This window comes from Nerophis lumbriciformis, linkage group LG29 (genome assembly GCF_033978685.3).
Source record: "Nerophis lumbriciformis linkage group LG29, RoL_Nlum_v2.1, whole genome shotgun sequence".
In the NCBI taxonomy this organism is placed as follows: Eukaryota; Metazoa; Chordata; class Actinopteri; order Syngnathiformes; family Syngnathidae; genus Nerophis; species Nerophis lumbriciformis.
The window spans coordinates 6675001-6699180 of NC_084576.2; the positions used below are offsets into that span (position 1 = coordinate 6675001).

The window sequence follows — 24180 nt, forward strand, 5'->3', positions numbered from 1 at the left end:
GCGAGAACCGCTTGCACCGCAGCTGAGTAAACGCGAGACAAAAGCCTGGGAAGTGACAAGCAATTAAGTCCTGGTTTTGCTCAAAGAGAAAAATTGTACATTTTGCAATAAAAAACAACCTACAAGACTTCCATTTTTTGGGGCTTTGTGCGCTCACTCCCTGTGGATGACATACATGAAAATATAACGAAAACACCAGATAAGCTAATGCGGTTCTGTAGTCTGAAATTTAACACCAAACTAGGTTAGACTACCATGACTGAAATAATGTCAAACCGTGGCTCACCAAGGTACGGGGTGTGCGTGGTTCCAAAGAAATAGGTCCGACAGCAAGCTAACGCTCCTCTTGGGGCAACACATTGCAATATCTGAGGATGGAAAGTGTAAAAATCCTATAAAAGTCCTGTAAAAACTTAAAGTAAACACAAAAAAATGCATTAACCAAATGAATTCTTTACTGGCATGTGGTGTTGTAACATGTTTTTTAGAGAGAATGAACTGCAGCAGGTTGGAATGTGTCCAAACACTCGACATGTTGTCATGCTAGTGTTCCGTCCACATGACAACACTAGGTGGTGCTGCAGGGCTAGATTCACAACAACCTTCAGCTGCATTAAATCTGTACCATGCTGCTTCTTACCATGTGTCTCGCTGCCCCGCTAGTAGGTCCCGTGTTGCGGACTTGATGACTCTCAGAGGGAAAGTTGAAGGAGTAACTGTCCATGTCTTCTGAGGACGAGTGTGCCCCAAACAACACGAATGGCTGCCGGTCCTTACTGGAAATACAAAGAGTGTCTTTTTAACATTAAAACTGCGTTGGTGTTATTAAACTACTTTGTGAAAATTACCTTTTGTCTGAGATGTTGCTTGAGATGAGTCCGTGGCAGTAATACATACGGAAGGCCTGAAAAGTAAAGTGGAGACTACAGTGCATCCGGAAGGTATTCACAGCGCTTCACTTTTTCCATATTTTGGTATGTTACAGCTTTATTCCATAATATAATTAATTCATTTCGCCCCTCAAAATTCTACACACAACACCCCATAAGACAATGTGAAAATGCTTTTTTTTGGGGGGGGGGGGGGGGGGGGGGGTGATTTATGAAAAATAAAATAAATAAATAAATAATAATTACATGTACCATATTTTATAGACTATATAAGCCGGATCCACTAAATTTGAGAAGAAAAATATTTTCTATATATTAGCCGCACCGGAATATATGCCGCAGATATATACATTGTAAAATGAATTATTTACACGATAAGATTCTGTAAATGTTTATTTACACCACCATGATTGTTTCTAAATGGTGTCTGTAACACAGCAGTAAAACGGCTGATCAAACAAAATAGAAGTCATCGTCACGGACCCACGAGCTGCGGAAGCTAGCTCTCCAATCAGCTAAACTGACTTAACAACACCACGGTGACGTTTTGGTGAATTTACTGAGAAATTTGTTAAACAAGAACAATACAAGAATAATGTTGTTGTAAGTTAATAATACTAACACAGACACTCGTAAACGTGTTAGCATATTAGCTAATGCAAACAAAGCTAGCATCGTATTCAAAAACATTTGAGGCTGTAATTGCTGCCAAAGGTGCATCAGTAGTATTGAGCAAAAAGCTCTGAATACTTTTGTACATGTATTTTGGTTTTTTATTTTTAATACATTTTCAAAAGACATTTAAAAAACATTTTCACATTGTCATTCTGGGGTATTGTCTGTGGAATTTCGAGGACAAAAATGAATGTATTCTATTTTGTAATAAGGCTGTAACATAACAAAATGTGGGAAAAGTAAAGCGCTGTACAACTGTCTACTTTCCAGGTGCACTGTGCACATACAAGAACTTTATTTGTTGTAGCGTGTCGTCTTACCTCTCCTGCCTGAGCCTCCGACAGCTCCAAGATGGACATGTGACTCTCCAGATCCATCCGGGAGAAAAAGCTGCTCCACTGCCTCTCAAAGCTGCTCAAATCCTGGAAGAGACAACAGTGTAAAACACATCACATTGGACCAAAATTACAATTTTCATAGATGGTGGCAGCGTCCTATCAGTTTTACCAAGTACCTGGGCCAGCAGCTGGTCCAGAGACACTGAGTCCAGTCGGCTGTAAAGCTGCCACAGCTGCTCGCTCATGTCTGACAACTGAAGAAAACGGGAAGTGACCGTTAAAGCGGAGCAAGAAGTAAAAGATAAAGTCAGACAATAAAACACATCACACCTTGTACTTCATGGTGAAAAAGCTTCCTCCGCCGATGCCCTCCAGAGCAAAGGCTTGGATTAGGGGCCACTTCTCCACCATGAAGATGTCAAACTTTTGCACGTGTCCTGAAAGTCACATGAAGCCAGCGTAAGTAACAATGCAGTACATGTAATATGCTGAATGTAGTCAAGTACTGTATACCCAGGGAGCTGTAGGGCACACCGATGCGATGGCAGTCTTGCACCATTGTGACAAAACTGGATATCTTGAATTCCTCTGCCGCCTCTTCTTCCTGGTACTGCATGAGGAGGACACGGTGCCAAGTCAGGGGCAAAATGAGGCAACAGGAAAACCAACCCCTGATTGGGACTTCTCAGCTTTGAAGAAGTGCAGTGCAGCCTAAAAAAGTCGCTTTAATGTCACCATTTGACATAATGTAAACAAAATGAATCTGTTCCAGGATCAAACTGCAGCTATTCTAAAACTACCTGCACCACAAGGTAATGTTTCAAGTAACATTCTATTATTCCTAAATTGCAGTTGCAAATATGCAAATGAAATCAAAAGCGTTGTCCTTGGATGACTCATGATGGAAGTGTATCATTTAAGGACGTGGAGAAAGGGGTTTTCTACCGTCTTATATTCCTAACTCTAATGCAGGAGCAACAAGAAGTTGATTGCTGAAAACTAAAACTTAAAAGCAATACATTTTGCACTCGCTATTAAAATGTGCCTGGGAGGTAAGTTTCTAACACAACTCATTTTCATTCCTCTTCCTGTCTTGTCGCTGGAGCCATATTGTGCTGAGCAGCCAAGACGGTGGCAGGTAATATGCTGCATTAGAGTCACATTCCCGGTTCTGTGGTCCTCGTCGCACATTTTTTTTCAATCGTATTCTTTTGTGATGATACAAAAAAAAAAAAAATTTTAGATGCCGACTTACTCAAATGGGTTTCACAAGAGATATAAAACTTACAACAACTTTTGGTTGGTACAGGTACAGAACCATCAAATTCCTGAGGGCCCACCTCAGGAAAAACCATATCCCTGCAGCTATAGCAGCCCTTAACAGCAGGCCCGGCCGATCTGTCTGACAAGCCTAAAAATGTGTTGGTCATGTATGATGTATTTTTGTTATTTTTGTTTTGTAATGTGTAATGTCTATTGTTTAAATGTACGGCAGTAAAAATGAATTTCCCCAACGGCATACATGCCAACCTTGAGACCTCCGATTTCGGGAGGTGGGGGTGGGGGTGGGGCGGGGGCGTGGTTGGGGGCGTGGTTAAGATATATATATATATATAAAAAATACTTGACTTTCAGTGAATTCTAGCTATATATATATATATATATATATATATATTTTTTTTTTTTAATTACACATATATATATATATAAATATATATATATATATATATATATATATATATATATATATATATATATATATATATATAAATAAAAGAAATACTTGAATTTCAGTGTTCATTTATTTACACATATACACACACATAACACTCATCTACTCATTGTTGAGTTAAGGGTTGAATTGTCCATCCTTGTCTGAATTAGGATCAGAAGTTCCTATATAAACATTGCGCACTCACGTCGCCTTTTTGTATTGATTACTGCAGCTGTGCACTGGATTCATTCACAAATACAAACTACAACTCACAAACACTTTAGAGTTAGGCTCCACCATCAGAATGTGTACTTAAACTTATAAAGATCACATGGATATTATTCAGTGAGTTGATTCACCAAAACTAACCTGTTATACAGGAGGAAAAAGCACACAGGACGTTTCAATTGTTCACAGACTGGTCGCTCTCATCAGAATGACAAGACACTTCCGGTCTGCAGGTGATAGCATTTAATTGGGAAGAAACGCCCTACTGCCCCCTACTGACCAATGTGAATACTGATAAATGTGTAATGACAGCTCCAAAAACGAATTCAAACCACAAAATAAAATAAATAAATCAACACAAAAATGTGACACATTATGGGTGGGTCACATATGCATGTACAGTAGATGGCAGTATTGTCCTGTTTAAAAGTGTCACAACATTGCTGTTTACGGCAGACGAACTGCTTTACGGTAGACGAAAACTTGACTGCTGTTGTTGTGTGTTGTTACCCCGCTGGGAGGACGTTAATGAAACTGCCTAACAATAAACCCACATAAGAAACCAAGAACTCGCCTTCGATCATTAGCTGTTTATATTGTGGGAAAGCGGACGTGTGAACAGGCTGTCAACACTCACTCAGGTCCGCATGGAGCTGGAGGGGGCGTGGCCTCCAGCTCCGCCTGAATTTCGGGAGATTTTCGGGAGAAAATTTGTCCAGGGAGGTTTTCGGGAGAGGCGCTGAATTTCGGGAGTCTCCCGGAAAATCCGGGAGAGTTGGCAAGTATGCCCAACGGAGACCAATAAATCTAAATCTAAATCTTTTGATTTCATTCCGATTCTTTGGGGTGACGATTCCCGACTCCCAATCAATACTCTTTGTAACGAAAGGGTGCCAATGGCAGGGTGAACTCCATTACTCTATAAACAACACCAGGGATGCACACACTTTTTCAGCAGGCCAGCTATTAATAAAATGAACAAGTCAAATGTGTTGAATTGAATCAGACAGGGATGCTGATAAATTCCACAACTTGGAATGTGACATTATGAAAAAAGTACCCCCCCTTTTCCATATGGAAGAGGTTGGTTTTTAGCTTCTTACTTTGTCCAGCTCATGTACTAATTTTTACTGTATATCGTGCATCCAGAAAGTATTGACTTTCTACACATTTTGTTATGTTATAGCCTTATTCTAAAATAGAATGAATTAATTTTGTCCTCAAATTTTTACAGAGAATACCCAATAATGACAATGTGAAAAATAAATAAATAATAATATCTATTTAAAAAAAAAAAAAAAAAGTTAAATCATATACGCCTAAGTATTCACAGCTTTTGCTCAATACTTTGTTGATGCACCTTTGGCAGCAATTATAGCCTCAAGTATTTTAGAATATGATGCCACAAGTTTGCCACACATATCTTTGCGCATCTTTGATTTTTTTTTTATTTATTTTTTTTTATAAATTTGCAATTAAAAAAACAAAAACACTTTCACATTGGTATTATGGGGTATTGTCTGTAGAATTTTGAGGACAGAAATGAATTAATTCCATTTTGGAATAAGGCTGTAACATAACAAAATGTGGAAAAAAGTGAAGTACCGTATTTTCCGCACTATAAGGCGCACCTAAAAACCACAATTTTTCTCAAAAGCTGACAGTGCGCCTAATAACCCGGTGCGCTTTATTACGATTCATTTTCATAAAGTTTCGGTCTCGCAACTTCGGTAAACAGCCGCCATCTTTTTTCCCGGTAGAACAGGAAGCGCTTCTTCTTCTACGCAAGCAACCGCCAAGGAAAGCACCCGCCCCCATAGAACAGGAAGCGCTTCACCCGCCCCCATAGAACAGGAAGCGCTTCACCCGCCCCCGGAAGAAGAAGAAAAAACGCGCGGATATCACCGTACGTTTCATTTCCTGTTTACATCTGTAAAGACCACAAAATGGCTCCTACAAAGGACAAGGATCCGGTTCATAAAAAGACGCAATCTCTCCATCCGCACACGGATTACTACCGTATTTCACAGCAACTGATATTCCTGTGAACTGCACTGTGGAACGGGAGCACGTACGGTGAATATTCGCACCACAGAGAATGAGAAGTCATCCTTCACTGTGGTTCTAGCTTGCCATGCTAACTTCCACCCAGGGTGATATTCAAAAGGAAGACCTTGCCAAAAGAGACCTTTCCAGCCGGCGTCATCATAAAAGCTAACTCGAAGGGATGGATGGATGAAGAAAAGATGAGCGAGTGGTTAAGGGAAGTTTACGCGAAGAGGCCGGGTGGCTTTTTTCACACAGCTCCGAAGGCGAACACACCTTCACTAAGACGGGCAGATAGCGCCGGTCGACATACGCCAACATCTGCCAGTGGATCGTAAATGCCTGGGCAGATAGTTTCGGTCACAACTGTGGTCCGAGCTTTCCGGAAGGCAGGATTCACAGAACTGCTGCACAACAACAGCGACACTGAATCCGATGACTTCGACGAGGCGGAGCCGGCCATTTTTGGATCCCACGCTTGCGCAACTTTTCAATTCGGACACCGAAGACGAAGAATTCGAAGGATTTACGAATGAAGAATAACTTCAGAAGGTGAGCGCTATGTTTATTTTGTGTGTTGTGACATTAACGTTCGAGCAACATTATGTTGCTATTTATTGCTCTACACCATTTTGAATTTTACTATGTTTGTGATTGCACATTTGCGTACATTTTGGGACAGAGTTGTTAGAACGCTGGTTTTCAATATATTATTAAAGTTTGACTGAACTATCTGACTGTTTTTTTGACATTCACTTTAGCGCAGCGTTTTTTTGACATTCACTTTAGCGCAGCGTAGGCGCGGCTTATAGTCCGGGGCGGCTTATTGGTGGACAAAATTATGAAATATGTAATTCATAGAAGGTGCGGCTAATAATCCGGTGCGCCTTATAGTGCGGAAAATACGGTACTGTGAATACTTTCCGGAAGCACTGTACTCTTTGGAAGAAAAAATTGCAGGCTAACTTCTTAGTTTGGTAGCTTATGTGAGCTGTTTTAGTGGCAGAGACAGAGGATGTAGTGTGCAGCACTTATATTGTGAAGGCCAGTTGTTGGCAGTTGTGTTGTATCGACGTGCCTCTCGAGTTCCTGTCTGCCATCCTGTCTTTATGCTGAACTTGCAGCATATCAGTCGACAACTTACAAGACCCTCGGCTGCTGTGTATGTCAATCAAGTGACAAATGTGAGGATGGATGATAGACCGACATCTATTTTTTTCGATGTTATGAGAATGACCTGACTGTATTTCTTTCTTTTTAATGCGGGAACATTACCGACATCTAAAGCTGTCTCGCTAACTTTAGCATGCCACTTGCTTGAACAACAAACCGTATGCACATTGAACACAAGTGGCGATGGCTTGAAAAAAGGTGTTTAAAAATCGATTAGTGAACATTTAAGCTAGTTCATATGTTATGAAGTGGCCTCATGGCTGCTGCTGACACAACAATGCAGAAAGCCATTGAGTCTTGCTCCTACAGAAACTTGTATCTAAGGCAGTAGATTGGCGTGCTCAAACCTCAACCTCCGTCATGCAGTAGAGGTGCAGGTTCCTCCAGTGCGACACGTAAGGCAGCAAGTAGCTGAAGTTGACAGGGTTGCAGTAGAGGTGTACACACTCCGCTTTGATCAGAAGGATGACGTCTGGAAAAAAGACCAGCAAAGGTTGCAGATATACTCAAAAAAAAAACAAGAAAACTACTTGAGATACTCACCATCCAGCATGTCCTCTGAGAATCCCTCCAGGGAATGTTCCATGGTAAAGGGACTTCTTCCATAGAGGCCATAGAAGAGGTACTTAGCCAGCTCTGTGCAGCCTTCGTTGTACCTGCTGTCAATTCCTACAACACAACACATATGGAATGAGCATAGTCCACAGAAACTATCAATTTGTTCATATTAAACTTCCTTACCAAGAGAGCACAGGACGCCATCAGAAGTGGAAGTATCACCCTCACTGAGCAGAGACTGAACCTGACGCAGACGGCAGCAACTAGAAATACATATGTCAAAGAGTAACAGCTTATTTAGCTATGTACTCTTTTGAAAGGTGCTATCTCACAAATACATTACATACTAGGCCTGGGCCAATAAGACATTTTGCTTGTCGATATATTGACCTACAAATTATTGCTGATAAACGGTAATATTGCCTTATTTTTATGAGACCAAATTAACCATTAATGTAATATAGGCTCCAGCGCCCTCCGCGACCCCAAAGGGAATAAGCGGTAGAAAATGGATGGATGGAATGATAATACATAATAACAATGCATGTATATCCTTTCAAATGCAATAACCTTGTATTCCTTGTATATTTTAACATTGTAAGTAGAGATGTCCGATAATATCGGCCTGCCGATATTATCGGCCGATAAATGCGTTAACATGTAATATCGGAAATTATCTGTATCGTTTTTTTAATTTTTTTTATTAAATCATCATATAAAACACAAGATACACTTACAATTAGTGCACTAACCCAAAAAACTTCCCTCCCCCATTCACACTCATTCACACAAAAGGGTTGTTTCTTTCTGTTATTAATATTCTGGTTCCTACATTATATATCAATATATATCAATACAGTCTGCAAGGGATACAGTCCGTAAGCACACATGATTGTGCGTGCTGCTGGTCCACTAATAGTACTAACCTTTAGCAGTTAATTGTACTCATATTCATTAATTACTAGTTTCTATGTAACTGTTTTTATATTGTTTTACTTTCTTTTTTATTCAAGAAAATGTTTTTAATTGATTTATCTTATTTTATTAATTTTTTTAAAAAGTACAACCATACTTGGTTGTCCAAATTAGGCATAATAATGTGTTAATTCCACGACTGTATATATCGGTTGATATCGGTATCTGTTGATATCGGTATCAGTAATTAAAGAGTTGGACAATATCGGAATATCGGATATCGGCAAAAAGCCATTATCGGACATCCCTAATTGCAAGGAAAACATCCCAAGTTAAATAGGACAAATAAATAATAACAATAAAATATATTTTGTTAGCAAAATGTTGCACTTGACTAAAAATCACAACCAAAAACAATAAAATAGGTTACGGCGTGGGTCGGGCAACCCTAAATATACATAAGTAAAACAATAAATAAAAGGGCTAAATAATTTATTAACAAAAAAAGTTGCACTTCAATATTAAACATGTAGGCAATCAAGTTAGGACATTTGTAAACAAAAGTGCAGAGTAACAATACAAACACGATGAGCAGATGTATTAACAGCTCATGTGCCAAAAAAACCCTTACATTTGGCAGATTCTGAGTGAAGAACACTGACAAGACATGGCAAATGTCTGTCAAACATTTGCAGCCCTTTCAGAAATGCTAGTTTTATACCAGTATTCAATGACAGCATGTCTTTGGCGATGTATTTAACCACACTTTCTATACGAGCACGCTATTTTTGCACTATTGTGTTTACACAATAGTGCCCCTAGTTTACACACTAGGGGCAGCACGGTGGAAGAGGGGTTAGTGCGTCTGCCTCACAATACGAAGGTCCTGAGTAGTCCTGAGTTCAATCCCGGGCTCGGGATCTTTCTGTGTGGAGTTTGCATGTCCTCCCCGTGACTGCGTGGGTTCCCTCCGGGTACTCCGGCTTCCTCCCACCTCCAAAGACATGCACCTTGGGATAGGTTATTGGCAACACTAAATTGGCCCCAGTGTGTGAATGTGAGTGTGAATGTTGTCTGTCTATCTGTGTTGGCCCTGTGACGAGGTGGCGACTTGTCCAGGGTGTACCCCGCCTTCTGCCCGATTGTAGCTGAGATAGGCTCCAGCGCCCCCCGCGACCCCGAAGGGAATAAGTGGTAGAAAATGGATCGATGGATGGTGTTTACACTGACCTGGCTTGTTCAACAAGCGCAAAGTGCGTGTGGACTGTCGAGTGGTTGTGTTTCAAGTGGGCATGCAGAACACATTCGGCAAACTGGCTTCCCAGTGTTGATAGGCTCATCTTGAACTGAAATATTGCCACATTGGTGCAGTGGTATTTTGTTTTGTGATAATTTTGTCCATGTTAGCTGCTACATGCTAACAAACGTGTGCAGCTGCTGAAAGCAACGGCAAGCGTCAATGCAATTGAAGCATGCACATGGAGATTTATCAACGCTGGAAAACTTACCGACTTAATTTTCATTAATCGTCTGTTAATTGTCTTATCGAATATCGGCCGAAGCCTATTACAGACAAAACGGAAAGTCCAACAAAAAAACAACAAGTTCCACCTCTGGAGTGGACTGTTTGTTGATATTTAGACAGTGTGTTTGGGCAACTTTCATGTTCTTATCCAGCATACAGTCTTGCAATAATATCCTAAGTCAAATAACTGTTAAATGAAAAAAACTACATATTGTATACTGTTCCCCGGTTCTCCCCTACATGACCTAATACCTAGAAGTGTGGGGAAACACTTATAAAACTAATCCTAATCAAATTAGTATCATTCAAAAAAAAGAGTGATCCGCATTGTGAATAAAGTGGCTTACAGGGCACATACAAATGAGCTTTTCATTACATTACAAACACTAAAATCCAAGGGTCTAGTCGATGTATAACAAACAATAACAAGTTACCAGTGTATATTCAGGGATTGTTTCAAAAACTGTGTTAATAATATCCGAAAGAAAGAAATGTTTAAAAAAAAACATTTGTGAAAACGAGTGCAAAGCAGCGTTGTGTGTCTTTTGTTGGAATTAAAGCACGGAATAAGTTGAACAAAAAGCTAAAAAAAACTGTAAAACTTTAATTAAATTTAAAATCATTTGAAAAATCAATTATTTAAAAAAATATGTTGACAAAGGATGCTAATGATGTAAAATTAAGGGGAGGCAGCTTTTTCATAATTGTTTTTTGTGATGAACAGAAAAACAAAAACATGTACAACTGCATGCATAAGACATGGGTAGTTTTTTTTCTATTTTTGTTTTGTAAATACACTGGGATAGGGTGTAATAAGCTTTAGCTTCTGCCTAGTCCATTTCAGACTATATGTATAAAAAAATGTCTTCCCTTTTTGTCAAGTGTTTAAATAAATGAAACTTGAAGTACTGTAAAAAACTGGACCACAATTGCTGTGAATATAAGGGATTCTACTACACAAGGCTCATTTTAATTTTAAAAAATGGCTGCTTGAGGGCCAAACTTGCATTCAAAAATTATAGGCTATTGCTATAAAAGGAATTAAAGCTTCAACGTGTGAAATGTGAATCCTATTGTTTTATGTACAGTGGTATCTCAGTTAACAAATGCCCAAGTCACCATTATTTTGGACAAAATGTCGCCTTGGTTATGGTTTACTTGTCTCAGTTAGTGTCCAATATTGCTCGTGATAAACTGCTGGTGCGTTGACAGTAGGGCTGCGTAATTAATCGACATCGAGGTTTTAGTTTCTGCAAATATTCATTCCAAGAGGCTGAGGTGTTTTTATTTGTTTTCTCTCCTCCTGCTTCACATTTAATCGGAATTGTCGAGCCTTGCGTCCTTGGCCTGCTGGCCAATCAAAAGTGGTTACAGGAAACAATGCTGTGTGTGCTACAGCCGATGCAGTCAGTGTGCTAATAACAAACACCAATGGTGTTGTATTACTGTACTGTATCTGTATCTGTAAAAAGTTCTAATGGTGACAGTGTAAAATGTCAAATGCGTGTAAAATACGTAAACCCAAATATTTTGGAAGGTAGATTATTGCTTGCACTTTTGGTTAAACTAACAAGAGCAAACATTTTCTGCTCTCATTTTTAACATTCAAGCACATTTCAATAAAAGTACAGTAACCAACATTTTAACAGTAGATTTACCTGCTACTTCTGTTTTTCAACATACAATAAGACATTATTAATATCATTCAAAGTGCAACCAACATCTTCCATCCATTTTCTACCGCTTATTCCCTTTTGGGGTCGCGGGGGGCGCTGGAGCCTATCTCAGCTACAATCGGGCGGAAGGCGGGGTACACCCTGGACAAGTCGCCACCTCATCGCAGACAACCAACATCTTTTTGGGTTGAATTAAAAGTAGGTTTACCTGATACTTTTACTGTTGTTTTTTGACATAGAATTAACACAACTACAAAATAAATTAATATAAAAAATTAAGTTCAACCAAATATTTTCAGGTTAAATGAGCAGTGGTTTGACATGCCACTACTCTCATTTTGATTAACAGCCACAATAGCAGAGAAAAGTCACAAGAAAATAACATAACACAATAGCTATAAACCAAATTATAAGAATACAAAGACAGAACAGAAGTGACAGCGGAGACGTTTCGGCAACTCATCGACTTTCTGAGATGGAAAGTTAAAAACATTGGAAAAGTAGGTGAAGTGTAACCATTTTTTCAGTCATAAATGACTTGTTTTACTCTTCCAATAACACTAATATACTATGTTCAGGAAGTTAGTCCGTCGCCGTAACGTGCTCTGTTGTCACTTTTGTCGTGTCCATCGTGTCCTCTGCACTGAAGCCGGTAGCGCGTTACTTAGTAACGCGTTAGTCTAATATGACGTCTTTTTTCATTAACGACAAATCTAACGCGTTACTATTTCCAAACCAGTAGTCAGATTAAAGTTTACTGAATCTAAGTCGTGCGTTACTATTTTTTTCTTTTGTAATTTTCCCTCGTAAAAATATATTTTATTTCTTCATGCGGTCTTGGAAAGTGACGTCACGTAAGCGACAAGTCACGTTTTCGGCATGAGGATAACACACGTGTGCGACACCAAAGTAAACAACAATGGAGGGCGAAGAGAGAAACGCGTTTTCATGTTGGAAATACAGTCATTATTTCGCGTTTCTGTCCGTTAAAGACAGCAATATAAAGGTTCGCTGTACACTCTGTCCTGGAGACAAAGTATCATCCACCTTCAAAAACACAACTTCAAATTTGAAAAAAACATTTGGAGTCAGGGCACGGCACAATCAAACTAACAGTGAAAGTCCCACCAGGTGGTGCGAAGGAGAGAGCTGTGAGACTGATACAGCAGGCCCCCCCCCACCACCCAAACAACAGAAGCTGGACTTTCGTGCAAAAGCGTTAAGAGGGGGGGAGTTAAAGAAGTTGGTCAGGCAGTATGTTGTCGGGGAAATGCTGCCCTTAAACACAGTTGAGTGGCCTTCGTTTCGTGCCATAATAAACAAGATCCCCGCTACGATCAACGCGGACTTGCCTCACAGAACATCCTTTTTTCGTCTTACCTGGAGATGGCATATGCACAGATGGAGAGCAACCTGAAAGCCGCACTGAATGAGGTAGAATTTGTGTTATCTACCGCAGATATTTGGACTGCGCACAATCGCAGCTACATGGGAGTAATGCTCCACTGGATCAGTAGATCCACTTTAGAGCGCAACAAGGCTGCATTGGCTTGTCGGAGAATTCGCTGTAGACACACTCATGATGTTATTGGTGCAGAAATCGAAAACATTCACTCTTCATATGGACTACTCAACAAAGTAGTGGCAACAATGACCGACAACGGGTCCAACTTTGTCAAGACGTTTAAAGTTTATCAGCCTGTCACAGAGTCCGATGATGAGGCGGAGGAGGATGGGTCTGCCCCCACAGATGATGATGTCACTTTTTTAGATCTGTTAGGAATCCTCTAAGCTGAGAACGAAAGTGATGGCCAGTTGTCCCTTCTCTCACACCACAGGTGTGCTTCACACACCATCAACATCATCTCCACAAGTGATGTGGAGAAATATTTAACAACCGATGCAGAGGCCAGGGCTGTGAATAGGAGCAGCACAGCAAAATGTGCAGCTCTTTGGGCCAAATAAAGCAGATCTACCGTTGCATCAGAAACAGTGGAAGAAGTCAGCAAAAGAAAGTTCCTGGTACCAACATCCACAAGGTGGAAATCCTTTGATGCAGTGAATAGAATTGTACAAATCCCCATGAGTGACCTGACTACTCTGTACGCCAAGCTGGGAGTGACGTGTTTCAAAGAAAAAGAGTACCATTTCCTGCATGAGTACTACACTGCCATGAAGCCTCTGACTGCAGCACTGGACATTCTACAAGGTGACTGTCCTTATGGGACTTTACTACCCACACTTGAAGTTCTACCGCAGAAGACCCTTGCAGTGAAAGATGGGCTCTCCAGGTGACTGCAGGCCTTCCAGATGTTATAGTGCAGGTATGTTCCATCTTTAAGCTAGTTAAAATGTTCTTTCATCACACTATTCATAAACATGGAACAGAATATTAATTATCATTGCAAAATTAAATCCATAATATCGATCCCACATTAGGCATGGTTTGCACAAGTAGCCCTTGTAAGCATAAACATATTTTCTAGGCTATTCAGACTCGTTTTGCCGGTGTGCTGGACGACAAAGATGCCCTTCTCGCAGCTGTCAGTTGTCCAAAATTCAAACTCCGATGGCTGAGAGATCCAGATAGAAGAGAGCGAGTAAAAGGGCTTCTGCTACACAACTGGTCCCCCAGCACAGAGCCTTGCCAGTGTGCCCACAACCTCTGCAAGCCAAGGTGAGATGGACTTTTTCACTTTTGAGGCACAGCCAGAGGAGACCTACTCTGCCAACATTTAAGTCATGGACTACAGCCTACTGTCAGCCTATGACCTGCAGATACTGCATCGGTTTCCAAAAATTAAGAAAATGTTCTTAAAGTATAACTCTCCAACCCCATCGAGTGCTACTGTGGAACAGCTTTTCAGTCTGGGAGGTTTGGTCCTCACGCCGAGAAGGAATAGACTGTCCGACAAGAGGTTTGAGAGGCTTTTGTTAACTAGGTACAACCACTGGTTTACTCGCCCCATGCCACTGTTTGACTCATAACTTGATCATTAGAGCTAACATGTGGTGTTATACACGGTTTTGTTTTGTAAAACCACGCCTAGCTGCTCTGATGTTGTGAACAACAGGTTCAATGTTCATAAGAAAAGTTAAAAATAATTTAATAGTTACATTTGTATTTGTAGGTTTTGCCATTGCAGTATTAACAGTCAGGTAAAAAAGACAATCTTTATTTAGCTGAGATAGGCTCCAGCGCCCCCCGCGACCCCGAAGGGAATAAGCGGTAGAAAATGGATGGATGGATGGACAAAGATTTTATGTCAACTGCAGTAAAGAAAAACTGTCATTTTTATTTTTTTTATAGATAAAACAAGTACGGTTATGTGCAGTAAAGAAAGACTGTCATTATTATTTATTTTTTTTTATATGTAAAACAAGTATTTATGTAAGTGCAGTGAAGAAAGACTGTCAGTATTATTTTTTTTTAATATAAAACTAATGTTTGTCTTATGTGCAGTTGTTGATGTTAAATAAAGTGATTATTTGCAAAACCGCTTGTCACTTTTATGTTGAGGTGGCGGGGGTAATGTCGGGAGCTTCATTGCTGAATGTAACTATTAAAGTAACTTGTAATCTAACTTAGGTACTTCACTGATTAGTTGATTTTAAAAGTAACTAAGTTAGATTACAAGTTACTTTGATAGTTACTTTACTGATTAGTTGTTTTTAAAAGTAACTAAGTTATTTTCTAAAGTAGTCATTAATCAGATTAGTTTTTCAAGGTAACTGTGGCGACACTGGTCCTCTTGAAGTGGTGTTGCGGCGTTTGTATTTGTTGTGGCTTTTGCAATCGTGCTGTAGCTGAAAGCTGTAATTTTGTCATTTATGATATTGTCTTATCGCGTTTGCAGTCGTCGAGTCCTTTCTCGCCCCGTAGCCATTCTTGTTTTGCCGCCTGATGGCACAGGCGGGCTGACAGACTTAAATTACGTTTAAAGTCCTCATTGTGAAAAAGTGATAAACTTCATATTAATTCTGCCATTGTTAAATACAACGTGTTCCTTTTTTAGTATCGATTAATTTAATTCCTTTCCTTTTAAAACAATGTTGGATCGATAACTATCTTTCAGAAGGCAAACTTGCCGAGCATAGATTGATGTAATTGAATTTAAGCAATGGTGTGCCGTCAGGGCCAGCAAGGCCTTCTCTGCTGGCCTAACATAACCAGAAATCATGATCATATTTAAAGATAAAACTAATTGTTCATTTACTTTCCCTAAATATCTAAAAGTATTCATATTCTCTTCATGTCATATTATGCTCCTTCCAGCGCTGTTGTTTTTAAGTTATAAAGTTTTTATCCAATCAGAATTCAGCTAGCTTATGTTGCCATGCTGAATGAAATCTGCCTAGAGCCTTCAGAATCAATAATGCAGGCGTCTGTGCACTGTAAGTGAACGGACACAAACATTTGACAGACAGTTGCGATAGCCAATCAGATCACAAGTTGTTGTCAGTAAGGCCTTCTAGATGATATATAGTGATGTTATGAGCTAGGTAACATAAGAACTCCATTACCCAGCATGCCACAGTAGTGAAGAACGTGCGCAGTAGCCCCGTTTAGGTTGTTGAATGTAGACATGCAGCGGGATGTTTTTGATGAGCATGCTGTGGAGTAAACTTTAAGAACTCAACCAACATGCCTCGCCTGCATCTTTTATGATTAGACAAGACGACACTTATATTTGCAAGGCCATTTCCAAGAAGGATATTTAAAGAGAAACTACATCTTGTCAACCAACTCGGGAAGCTAGCTCAGCTGAAATGTGAGTTCATATATTTTATTTCTTTATTTTTTCATGTTCAATATGTTTTTGCAATTTTAATTTTGACAGTACCACATAAGATATGTTTTAATTGCTGATGCGCGTTGATATGCGCCAGAAAATACCCCGTTTTGTACAATGCCCGGTAGTGCGTTAATGTGCTTCTGTATAGTATTTCTACAGCAATGGTCATGTGGGGACATCAATTAAGGTATTTTGAGAGGTAATCATTGAAGTCAGACATCACTGAAGGCCTAGGTGGGAAACGCACGGCCCGCCATTGAATTTAAGGAATATAAATCGATATATTGATTAATCGTTACACCCAACGTTCCCTCTAAGGTGTGCGCCTGTGCAATTGCGCACTGCTCAAGCGCCCTCTGCGCACGGCAAATCTATGCTGCGCACAAAATCAAAAAAAAAAAAAAGGGCATAACAATTTTCGACACACTGACACAACAGAGAAAACTGTTTTCGTCATCATTGTTCAAATATTGTAACGTCTGTCGAGACGCTTTGAGGACATTAATTCCATCGATCACTTTACTGAGCAAAACTCTTTATTGTCAGCCATAAACACATCACCAAAACATTAGTAAAAAAAATTATATCTAGCAAAACTGGTCATTTTCTGCAGTACAAACCAGACCAAAACCAACTTTGTTATATCAACAGCAGCCGCTCGCTCTTTGTTACTTGCGCCAACTAGGGATGTCCCGATCCGATATTTGGATCGGCCGCCGATATTTACCAAAAAATGCGTATCGGCAAAGCATGGGAAAATGCCGATCCAGATCCAGTTTTAAAAAAAAACTCCGGTCCGCGTTTTCCAACGCACCGATTTAAATAATACATTCCACTTTTCTGCTGCTCCCTAATTTCCGTTCCGCATTTTCCAGCACACCTTCAACACATCCACAGGTCTGTGGATTCTCACGCAGTTGCTTTTAGCTGCTGGCATTACACGACAGGCTCTTCTCACTCTTTTCTGTGTCTCCCTCTCACAGACAGCAAGCGCACCTTCTTACACACGTCACATACTGTCACGTCATACGTCACATACGTATACGCCCTCTCCCAGCAGAGAGGTAACAGCATGGCTAACGTTAGCTGTGATGCTAGCGCAGCCGTGTGACCAACGTTTCCTCTAAGGTGCGCGCCTGCGCAATTGCGCACTGCTCAAGCGTCCTCTGCGCACGGCAAATCTATGCCACGCACAAAATCAAATAAAAAAATAAGCGCATAACAATTTTCGACACACGGACACGACATTTCGTGGCGAAGTTGGTAGAGTGGCCGTGCCAGCAATCGGAGGGTTGCTGGTTACTGGGGTTCAATCCCCACCTTCTACCATCCTAGTCAAGTCCGTTGTGTCCTGAGCAAGACACTTCACCCTTGCTCCTGATGGGTGCTGGTTAGCGCCTTGCATGGCAGCTCCCGCCATCAGTGTGTGAATGTGTGTGTGAATGGGTGAATGTAGAAATACTGTCAAAGCGCTTTGAGTACCTTGAAGGTAGAAAAGCGCTATACAAGTATAACCCATTTATCATTTATTTATCAAGTGTTCATTCAAGGCTAAGGCAAAATATCGAGATGTATATCGTGTATCGCAATATGGCCTTAAAATATCTCAATATTAAAAAAAGGCCATATCGCCCAGCCCTAGTTCAATGATGCCATTTCTGTTTGTCATGTATAATTTTGTCTATTTTGTGTTTATCCTTGAATAAACAGGTCAGTTTCTTGTTACCAACCATTGTGTATTATTCAAACTCCCCTAATTCAGCTGGCTAGTTGTTATCAAGAGTACTAAAACCCTTTTCAACATGATTCTGACAACTAAGTAGGCTAAATAACTTTAAACTTTAATACATGCTCGGATAGGCCAGTATCGGTATCGGTCAGTATCGGTATCGGATCGGAAGTGCAAAAACAATATAGGTATCGGATCGGAAGTGCAAAAACCTGGATCGGGACATCCCTAGCACCAACACATGTTTAGCCGGTGATGCGTTTACAGCCACACAAAAAGTCGGACAACTCCAACACCACACATTAAGTGTCATTCCAGGTCGTTACACTATGATTTACCAATCAAATATGTGCTTATTCTAGTGTAATTTATTAGGAATCTTAATTTATAAATATTAATCATGAAATACTGTTAGTATATTTTAATAAAAATATATTTTTTTACAAACAGGAAGTTGCAGGAATGTACACATGATCCCCTGCTTACATCTCATTGTGCAACATGTGAATGTTCTAATGGGAACTACGGTAAATGCAATGTCTGAAAGGGGTACAAATTATTTCCAAAGCAGGACCTCCACCCAGACAAACAATACAAGTACACAGTTCATGAAAAACAATATTTTTTTGTTATTGTCATTGTAAGTGGGCCTAAACTCTTATATTAGAAATAGAAATGACTGCTGTCATTCTTTCATGTCCGTAATATCGCTAAAATTCGTTCTATTTTATCCACTAGCGACGCTGAGATCATTATTCATGCGTTCGTTACGTCTCGTCTCGACTACTGTAACGTATTATTTTCGGGTCTCCCTATGTCTAGCATTAAAAAATTACAGTTGGTACAAAATGCGGCTGCTAGACTTTTGACAAGAACAAGAAAGTTTGATCATATTACGCCTATACTGGCTCACCTGCACTGGCTTCCTGTGCACTTAAGAAGTGACTTTAAGGTTTTACTACTTACGTATAAAATACTACACGGTCTAGCTCCGTCCTATCTTGTCGATTGCATTGTACCATATGTCCCGGCAAGAAATCTGCGTTCAAAGAACTCCGGCTTATTAGTGATTCCCAGAGCCCAAAAAAAGTCTGCGGGCTATAGAGCGTTTTCTATTCGGGCTCCAGTACTATGGAATGCCCTCCCGGTAACAATTAGAGATGCTACCTCAGTAGAAGCATTTAAGTCCCATCTTAAAACTCATTTGTATACTCTAGCCTTTAAATAGCCCCCCTGTTAGACCAGTTGATCTGCCGTTTCTTTTCTTTTCTCCTCTGCTCCCCTTTCCCTTGAGGGGGGGGGGGGGGGGGGGGGGCACAGGTCCGGTGGCCATGGATGAAGTGCTGGCTGTCCAGAGTCGGGACCCGGGGTGGACCGCTCGCCTGTGCATCGGCTGGGAACATCTCTACGCTGCTGACCCGTCTCCGCTCGGGATGGTGTCCTGCTGGCCCCACTATGGACTGGACTCTTACTATTATGTTGGATCCACTATGGACTGGACTCTCACAATATTATGTTAGACCCACTCGACATCCATTGCATTCGGTCTCCCTAGAGGGGGGGGGTTACCCACATATGCGGTCCTCTCCAAGGTTTCTCATAGTCATTCACATCGACGTCCCACTGGGGTGAGTTTTTCCTTGCCCTTATGTGGGCTATACCGAGGATGTCGTTGTGGCTTGTGCAGCCCTTTGAGACACTTGTGATTTAGGGCTATATAAATAAAGATTGATTGATTGATTGATTGATTTGATTATAATAATAAGAGAATGTTGTCTGTCTATCTGTGTTGGCCCTGCGATGAGGTGGGTGTACCCCGCCTTCCGCCCGAATGCAGCTGAGATAGGCTCCAGCGACCCTGAAAGGGACAAGCGGTAGAAAATGGATGGATGGAGATTGAACTTGTTATTTAGTCAGGTTTGGGACAGGTGTGCTGCTGGTGTAGCCACAGTGTGCACGTCTGATGTTGCTCACATGGGCTCCACTGAATGCTCAGGGAGTTTTTGCGTTGGCTCACACACATGAAAAAATTAGAGGGAACATTGGCTACACCCCTAATTAATATGTAGCGTCCATTTTAAAAAGATCAATCTGAATTCTAAAAAAAATATATATCTCATATTGTACAAATAAAATGTGATTAATCTAGAACCCCCGGGAAGAGCTGGACAAAGTGGCTGGGGAGAGGAAAGTCTGGGCTTTCCTGCTTAGGCTGCTGCCCCCGCGACCCGACCTCGGATAAGCGGAAGAAGATGGATGGATGGATAATCGATCTTTGCATTTTGTTATGACATCATCTATTCTAAGACCTCCTGTACTGTCATTTCAGAAGATGATTTACTTGCAAAAAGAAGGTTCCTCGCTAAGTATTAAAAACAAGTACATTTGTTTTGCAATGAAAAACAGAGGACGTCACAGTGGTGGCTTTTCTTGTTTAAGCTAACCATAGCAACGCTTGTTGAAGTATAATCTAACCCAACTTTGTCGCGATCTTATTCTGTCCCTTCCACGATTGTTTTATTTTCACACCGACGAGCCGACATGTTGGGCAGCACAAGCATCTCCGAGGTTAAGCGACAAACACAACAGTAAATCAAGTGTTTTGACAGGCGAGTGACGAGCAGCTGCACGTTAGCTTTGCTAGCAAGGACGGTCGCCATGTTTAAACACATAACATTGCGGGTACCTGACGGCGGGGTTGACGCCAGGGTATTTCCCGGTTGCCCGTCTAATCCCGGCCATGGTTTGGTATCGTCGCTGTGTGGCAGGGATGTGTTTTATGTGGTTAAAATCTCGCTTTTCCCAGGCCAGAGAGCGAGCTGCATCTTCTCCATCACCATCGAGAATGTCCACACTAGCATAGCAACGGAGCCAACCATTACACGCCGAGGTACGTGCCAATACATATATCTGAGTCGACGTGGACTATGTCTATTTATATTGTATTTTATGGCTACTTCGTCTGTTTTACAATTGTTTTGCATCGAGAAGAGTCCAAAGAGGTGAATATGTCTGAATTTGTCAGAAAGTCACACCCCACCCCCATTTTGTAACGCTATGGTCTTGTCCTGTTTGGGGTCTTTTTGACAGCGCAATCTCGATGCAATAACTACGTGCGATTTTTTTCAATCAATCAATCAATCAATCTTTATTTATATAGCCCTAAATCACAAGTGTCTCAAAGGGCTGCACAAGCCACAACGACATCCTCGGTACAAAGCCCACATACGGGCAAGGAAAAACTCACCCCAGTGGGACGTCGATGTGAATGACTATGAGAAACCTTGGAGAGGACCGCATATGTGGGTAACCCCCCCCCCCCCCTCTAGGGGAGACCGAAAGCAATGGATGTCGAGTGGGTCTGACATAATATTGTGAGAGTCCAGTCCATAGTGGATCCAACATAATAGTAAGAGTCCAGTCCATAGTGGGGCCAGCAGGACACCATCCCGAGCGGAGACGGGTCAGCAGCGCAGAGATGTTCCCAGCCGATGCACAGGCGAGCGGTCCACCCCGGGTCCCGACTCTGGACAGCCAGCACTTCATCCATGGCCACCGGACCTGTGCCCCCCCCCCCCCCCCCCCCCCCCGCCCCCCCCTCAAGGAAAAGGGGAGCAGAGGAGAAAAGAAAAGAAACGGCAGATCAACTGGTCCAACAGGGGGGCTATTTAAAGGCTAGAGTATACAAATGAGTTTTAAGATGGGACTTAAATGCTTCTACTGAGGTAGCATCTCTAATTGTTACCGGGAGGGCATTCCATAGTACTGGAGCCCGAATAGAAAACGCTCTATAGCCCGCAGACTTTTTTTGGGCTCTGGGAATCACTAATAAGCCGGAGTTCTTTGAACGCAGATTTCTTGCCGGGACATATGGTACAATGCAATCGACAAGATAGGACGGAGCTAGACCGTGTAGTATTTTATACGTAAGTAGTAAAACCTTAAAGTCACATCTTAAGTGCACAGGAAGCCAGTGCAGGTGAGCCAGTATAGGCGTAATATGATCAAACTTTCTTGTTCTTGTCAAAAGTCTAGCAGCCGCATTTTGTACCAACTGTAATTTTTTAATGCTAGACATAGGGAGCCCCGAAAATAATACGTTACAGTAATCGAGACGAGACGTAACGAACGCATGAATAATGATCTCAGCGTCGCTAGTGGATAAAATAGAACGAATTTTAGCGATATTACGGAGATGAAAGAAGGCCGTTTTAGTAACACTCTTAATGTGTGATTCAAACGAGAGAGTTGGGTCGAAGATAATATCCAGATTCTTTACTGATTCGCCTTGTGTAATTGTTTGGTTGTCAAATGTTAAGATGGTATTATTAAATAAATGTCGGTGTTTAGCAGGACCGATAATCAGCATTTCCGTTTTCTTGGCGTTGAGTTGCAAGAAGTTAGCGGACATCCATTGTTTAATTTCATTAAGACACGCCTCCAGCTGACTACAATCCGGCGTGCTGGTCAGCTTTAGGGGCATGTAGAGTTGGGTGTCATCAGCATAACAATGAAAGCTAACACCGTATTTGCGTATGATGTCGCCTAGCGGCAACATGTAAATACTAAAGAGTGCAGGGCCAAGAACCGAACCCTGAGGAACTCCGCACGTTACCTTAACATAGTCCGAGGTCACATTATTATGGGAGACGCATTGCATCCTGTCAGTAAGATAAGAGTTAAACCACGACAAAGCTAAGTCTGACATACCAATACGTGTTTTGATACGCTCTAATAAAATATTATGATCGACGGTATCGAAAGCAGCGCTAAGATCAAGAAGCAGCAACATAGATGACGCATCAGAATCCATCGTTAGCAGTAGATCATTAGTCATTTTTGCGAGGGCTGTCTCCGTAGAGTGATTTGCCCTGAAACCGGATTTTTAAAATTTCATTTCATTTATTTATTTATTTCAGGCAATGACATAAATAAGTATCACTGATTTTCTTGCCAATCCGATACTAAATACAATTCAGACTGGTATTGGCGATACCGATCCGATACACGTTGTGCAAATATACCTAAGGTGTTGGCTAAAATAAAAATAAAAAAAACGTTGTGTATTTTCAAATAAAAACATATCCATCTAAAAAACAACAACTTTAAAATGTAAGAAAAAGAGCAAAAAATTGAAATGTATTGAGGAAAAGCGGATATTTTTAAACTGATAATAATATTCTTGGTCATCTACAGAGGTGGGTAGTAACGCGCTACATTTACTCCGTTACATCTACTTGAGTAACTTTTGGGATAAATTGTACTTCTAAGAGTAGTTTTAATGCAACATACTTTTACTTTTACTTGAGTATATTTATAGAGAAGAAACGCTACTTTTACTCCGCTACTTTTATCTACATTCAGCTCGCTACTCGTTACTAATTTTTATCGATCTGTTAATGCACGCTTTGTTTGTTTTGGTCTGTCAGACAGACCTTCATAGTGCCTGCGTTTCAACAAATACAGTCACTGGTGACGTTCACTCCGTTCCACCAATCAGATGCAGTCACTGGTGACGTTGGACCAATCAAACAGAGCCAGGGGTCACATGACCTGACTTAAACAAGTTGAAAAACTTATTGGGGTGTTACCATTTAGTGGTCAATTGTACGGAATATGTACTGTACTGTGCAATCTACTAATACAAGTTCCAATCAATCAATCAAAAGTGTGAAGGAAAAAAGAAATTTTTTTATTTCAAAAGCGTCAAAAGCCTAAAGACTGACTGCACAGTTCCTGTCTTCACAATAAAAGTGCCGCTCCATCGCGCCTGCGCTTTCAAAATAAGAGTCTCCGAAAGCCTGCGCAAACAAGCTAGCAAGCTACGGAGTTTGCCGCCAATGTATTTCTTGTAAAGTGTATAAAAACGAATATGGAAGCTGGACATATAAGATGCGAAAAACCAACCACTTTCATG

General features: G+C 40.9%; 1 protein-coding gene across 1 annotated transcript in view; it reads right to left on the reverse strand.

Moving 5' to 3' along the window:
* dnaaf9 (dynein axonemal assembly factor 9) overlaps positions 1 to 21128 on the reverse strand; it is an 82183-nt gene extending 61055 nt beyond the window's left edge. Inside the window, exons 1-13 of the mRNA XM_061925135.1 lie at positions 20950 to 21128; positions 7806 to 7885; positions 7608 to 7733; positions 7412 to 7536; positions 2417 to 2513; positions 2234 to 2340; positions 2080 to 2157; positions 1886 to 1987; positions 849 to 904; positions 641 to 776; positions 287 to 368; positions 124 to 160; positions 1 to 45 (exon numbers count right to left, since the gene is read on the reverse strand). The exon at positions 1 to 45 is cut by the window's left edge and continues 40 nt beyond it. Of these exons, the coding sequence (XP_061781119.1) occupies positions 1 to 45; positions 124 to 160; positions 287 to 368; positions 641 to 776; positions 849 to 904; positions 1886 to 1987; positions 2080 to 2157; positions 2234 to 2340; positions 2417 to 2513; positions 7412 to 7536; positions 7608 to 7733; positions 7806 to 7885; positions 20950 to 21005 (1127 nt within the window). The 5' untranslated portion in view covers positions 21006 to 21128. The remainder of the gene's footprint in view (positions 46 to 123; positions 161 to 286; positions 369 to 640; positions 777 to 848; positions 905 to 1885; positions 1988 to 2079; positions 2158 to 2233; positions 2341 to 2416; positions 2514 to 7411; positions 7537 to 7607; positions 7734 to 7805; positions 7886 to 20949) is intronic.
* Positions 21129 to 24180: the final 3052 nt, after the last annotated feature.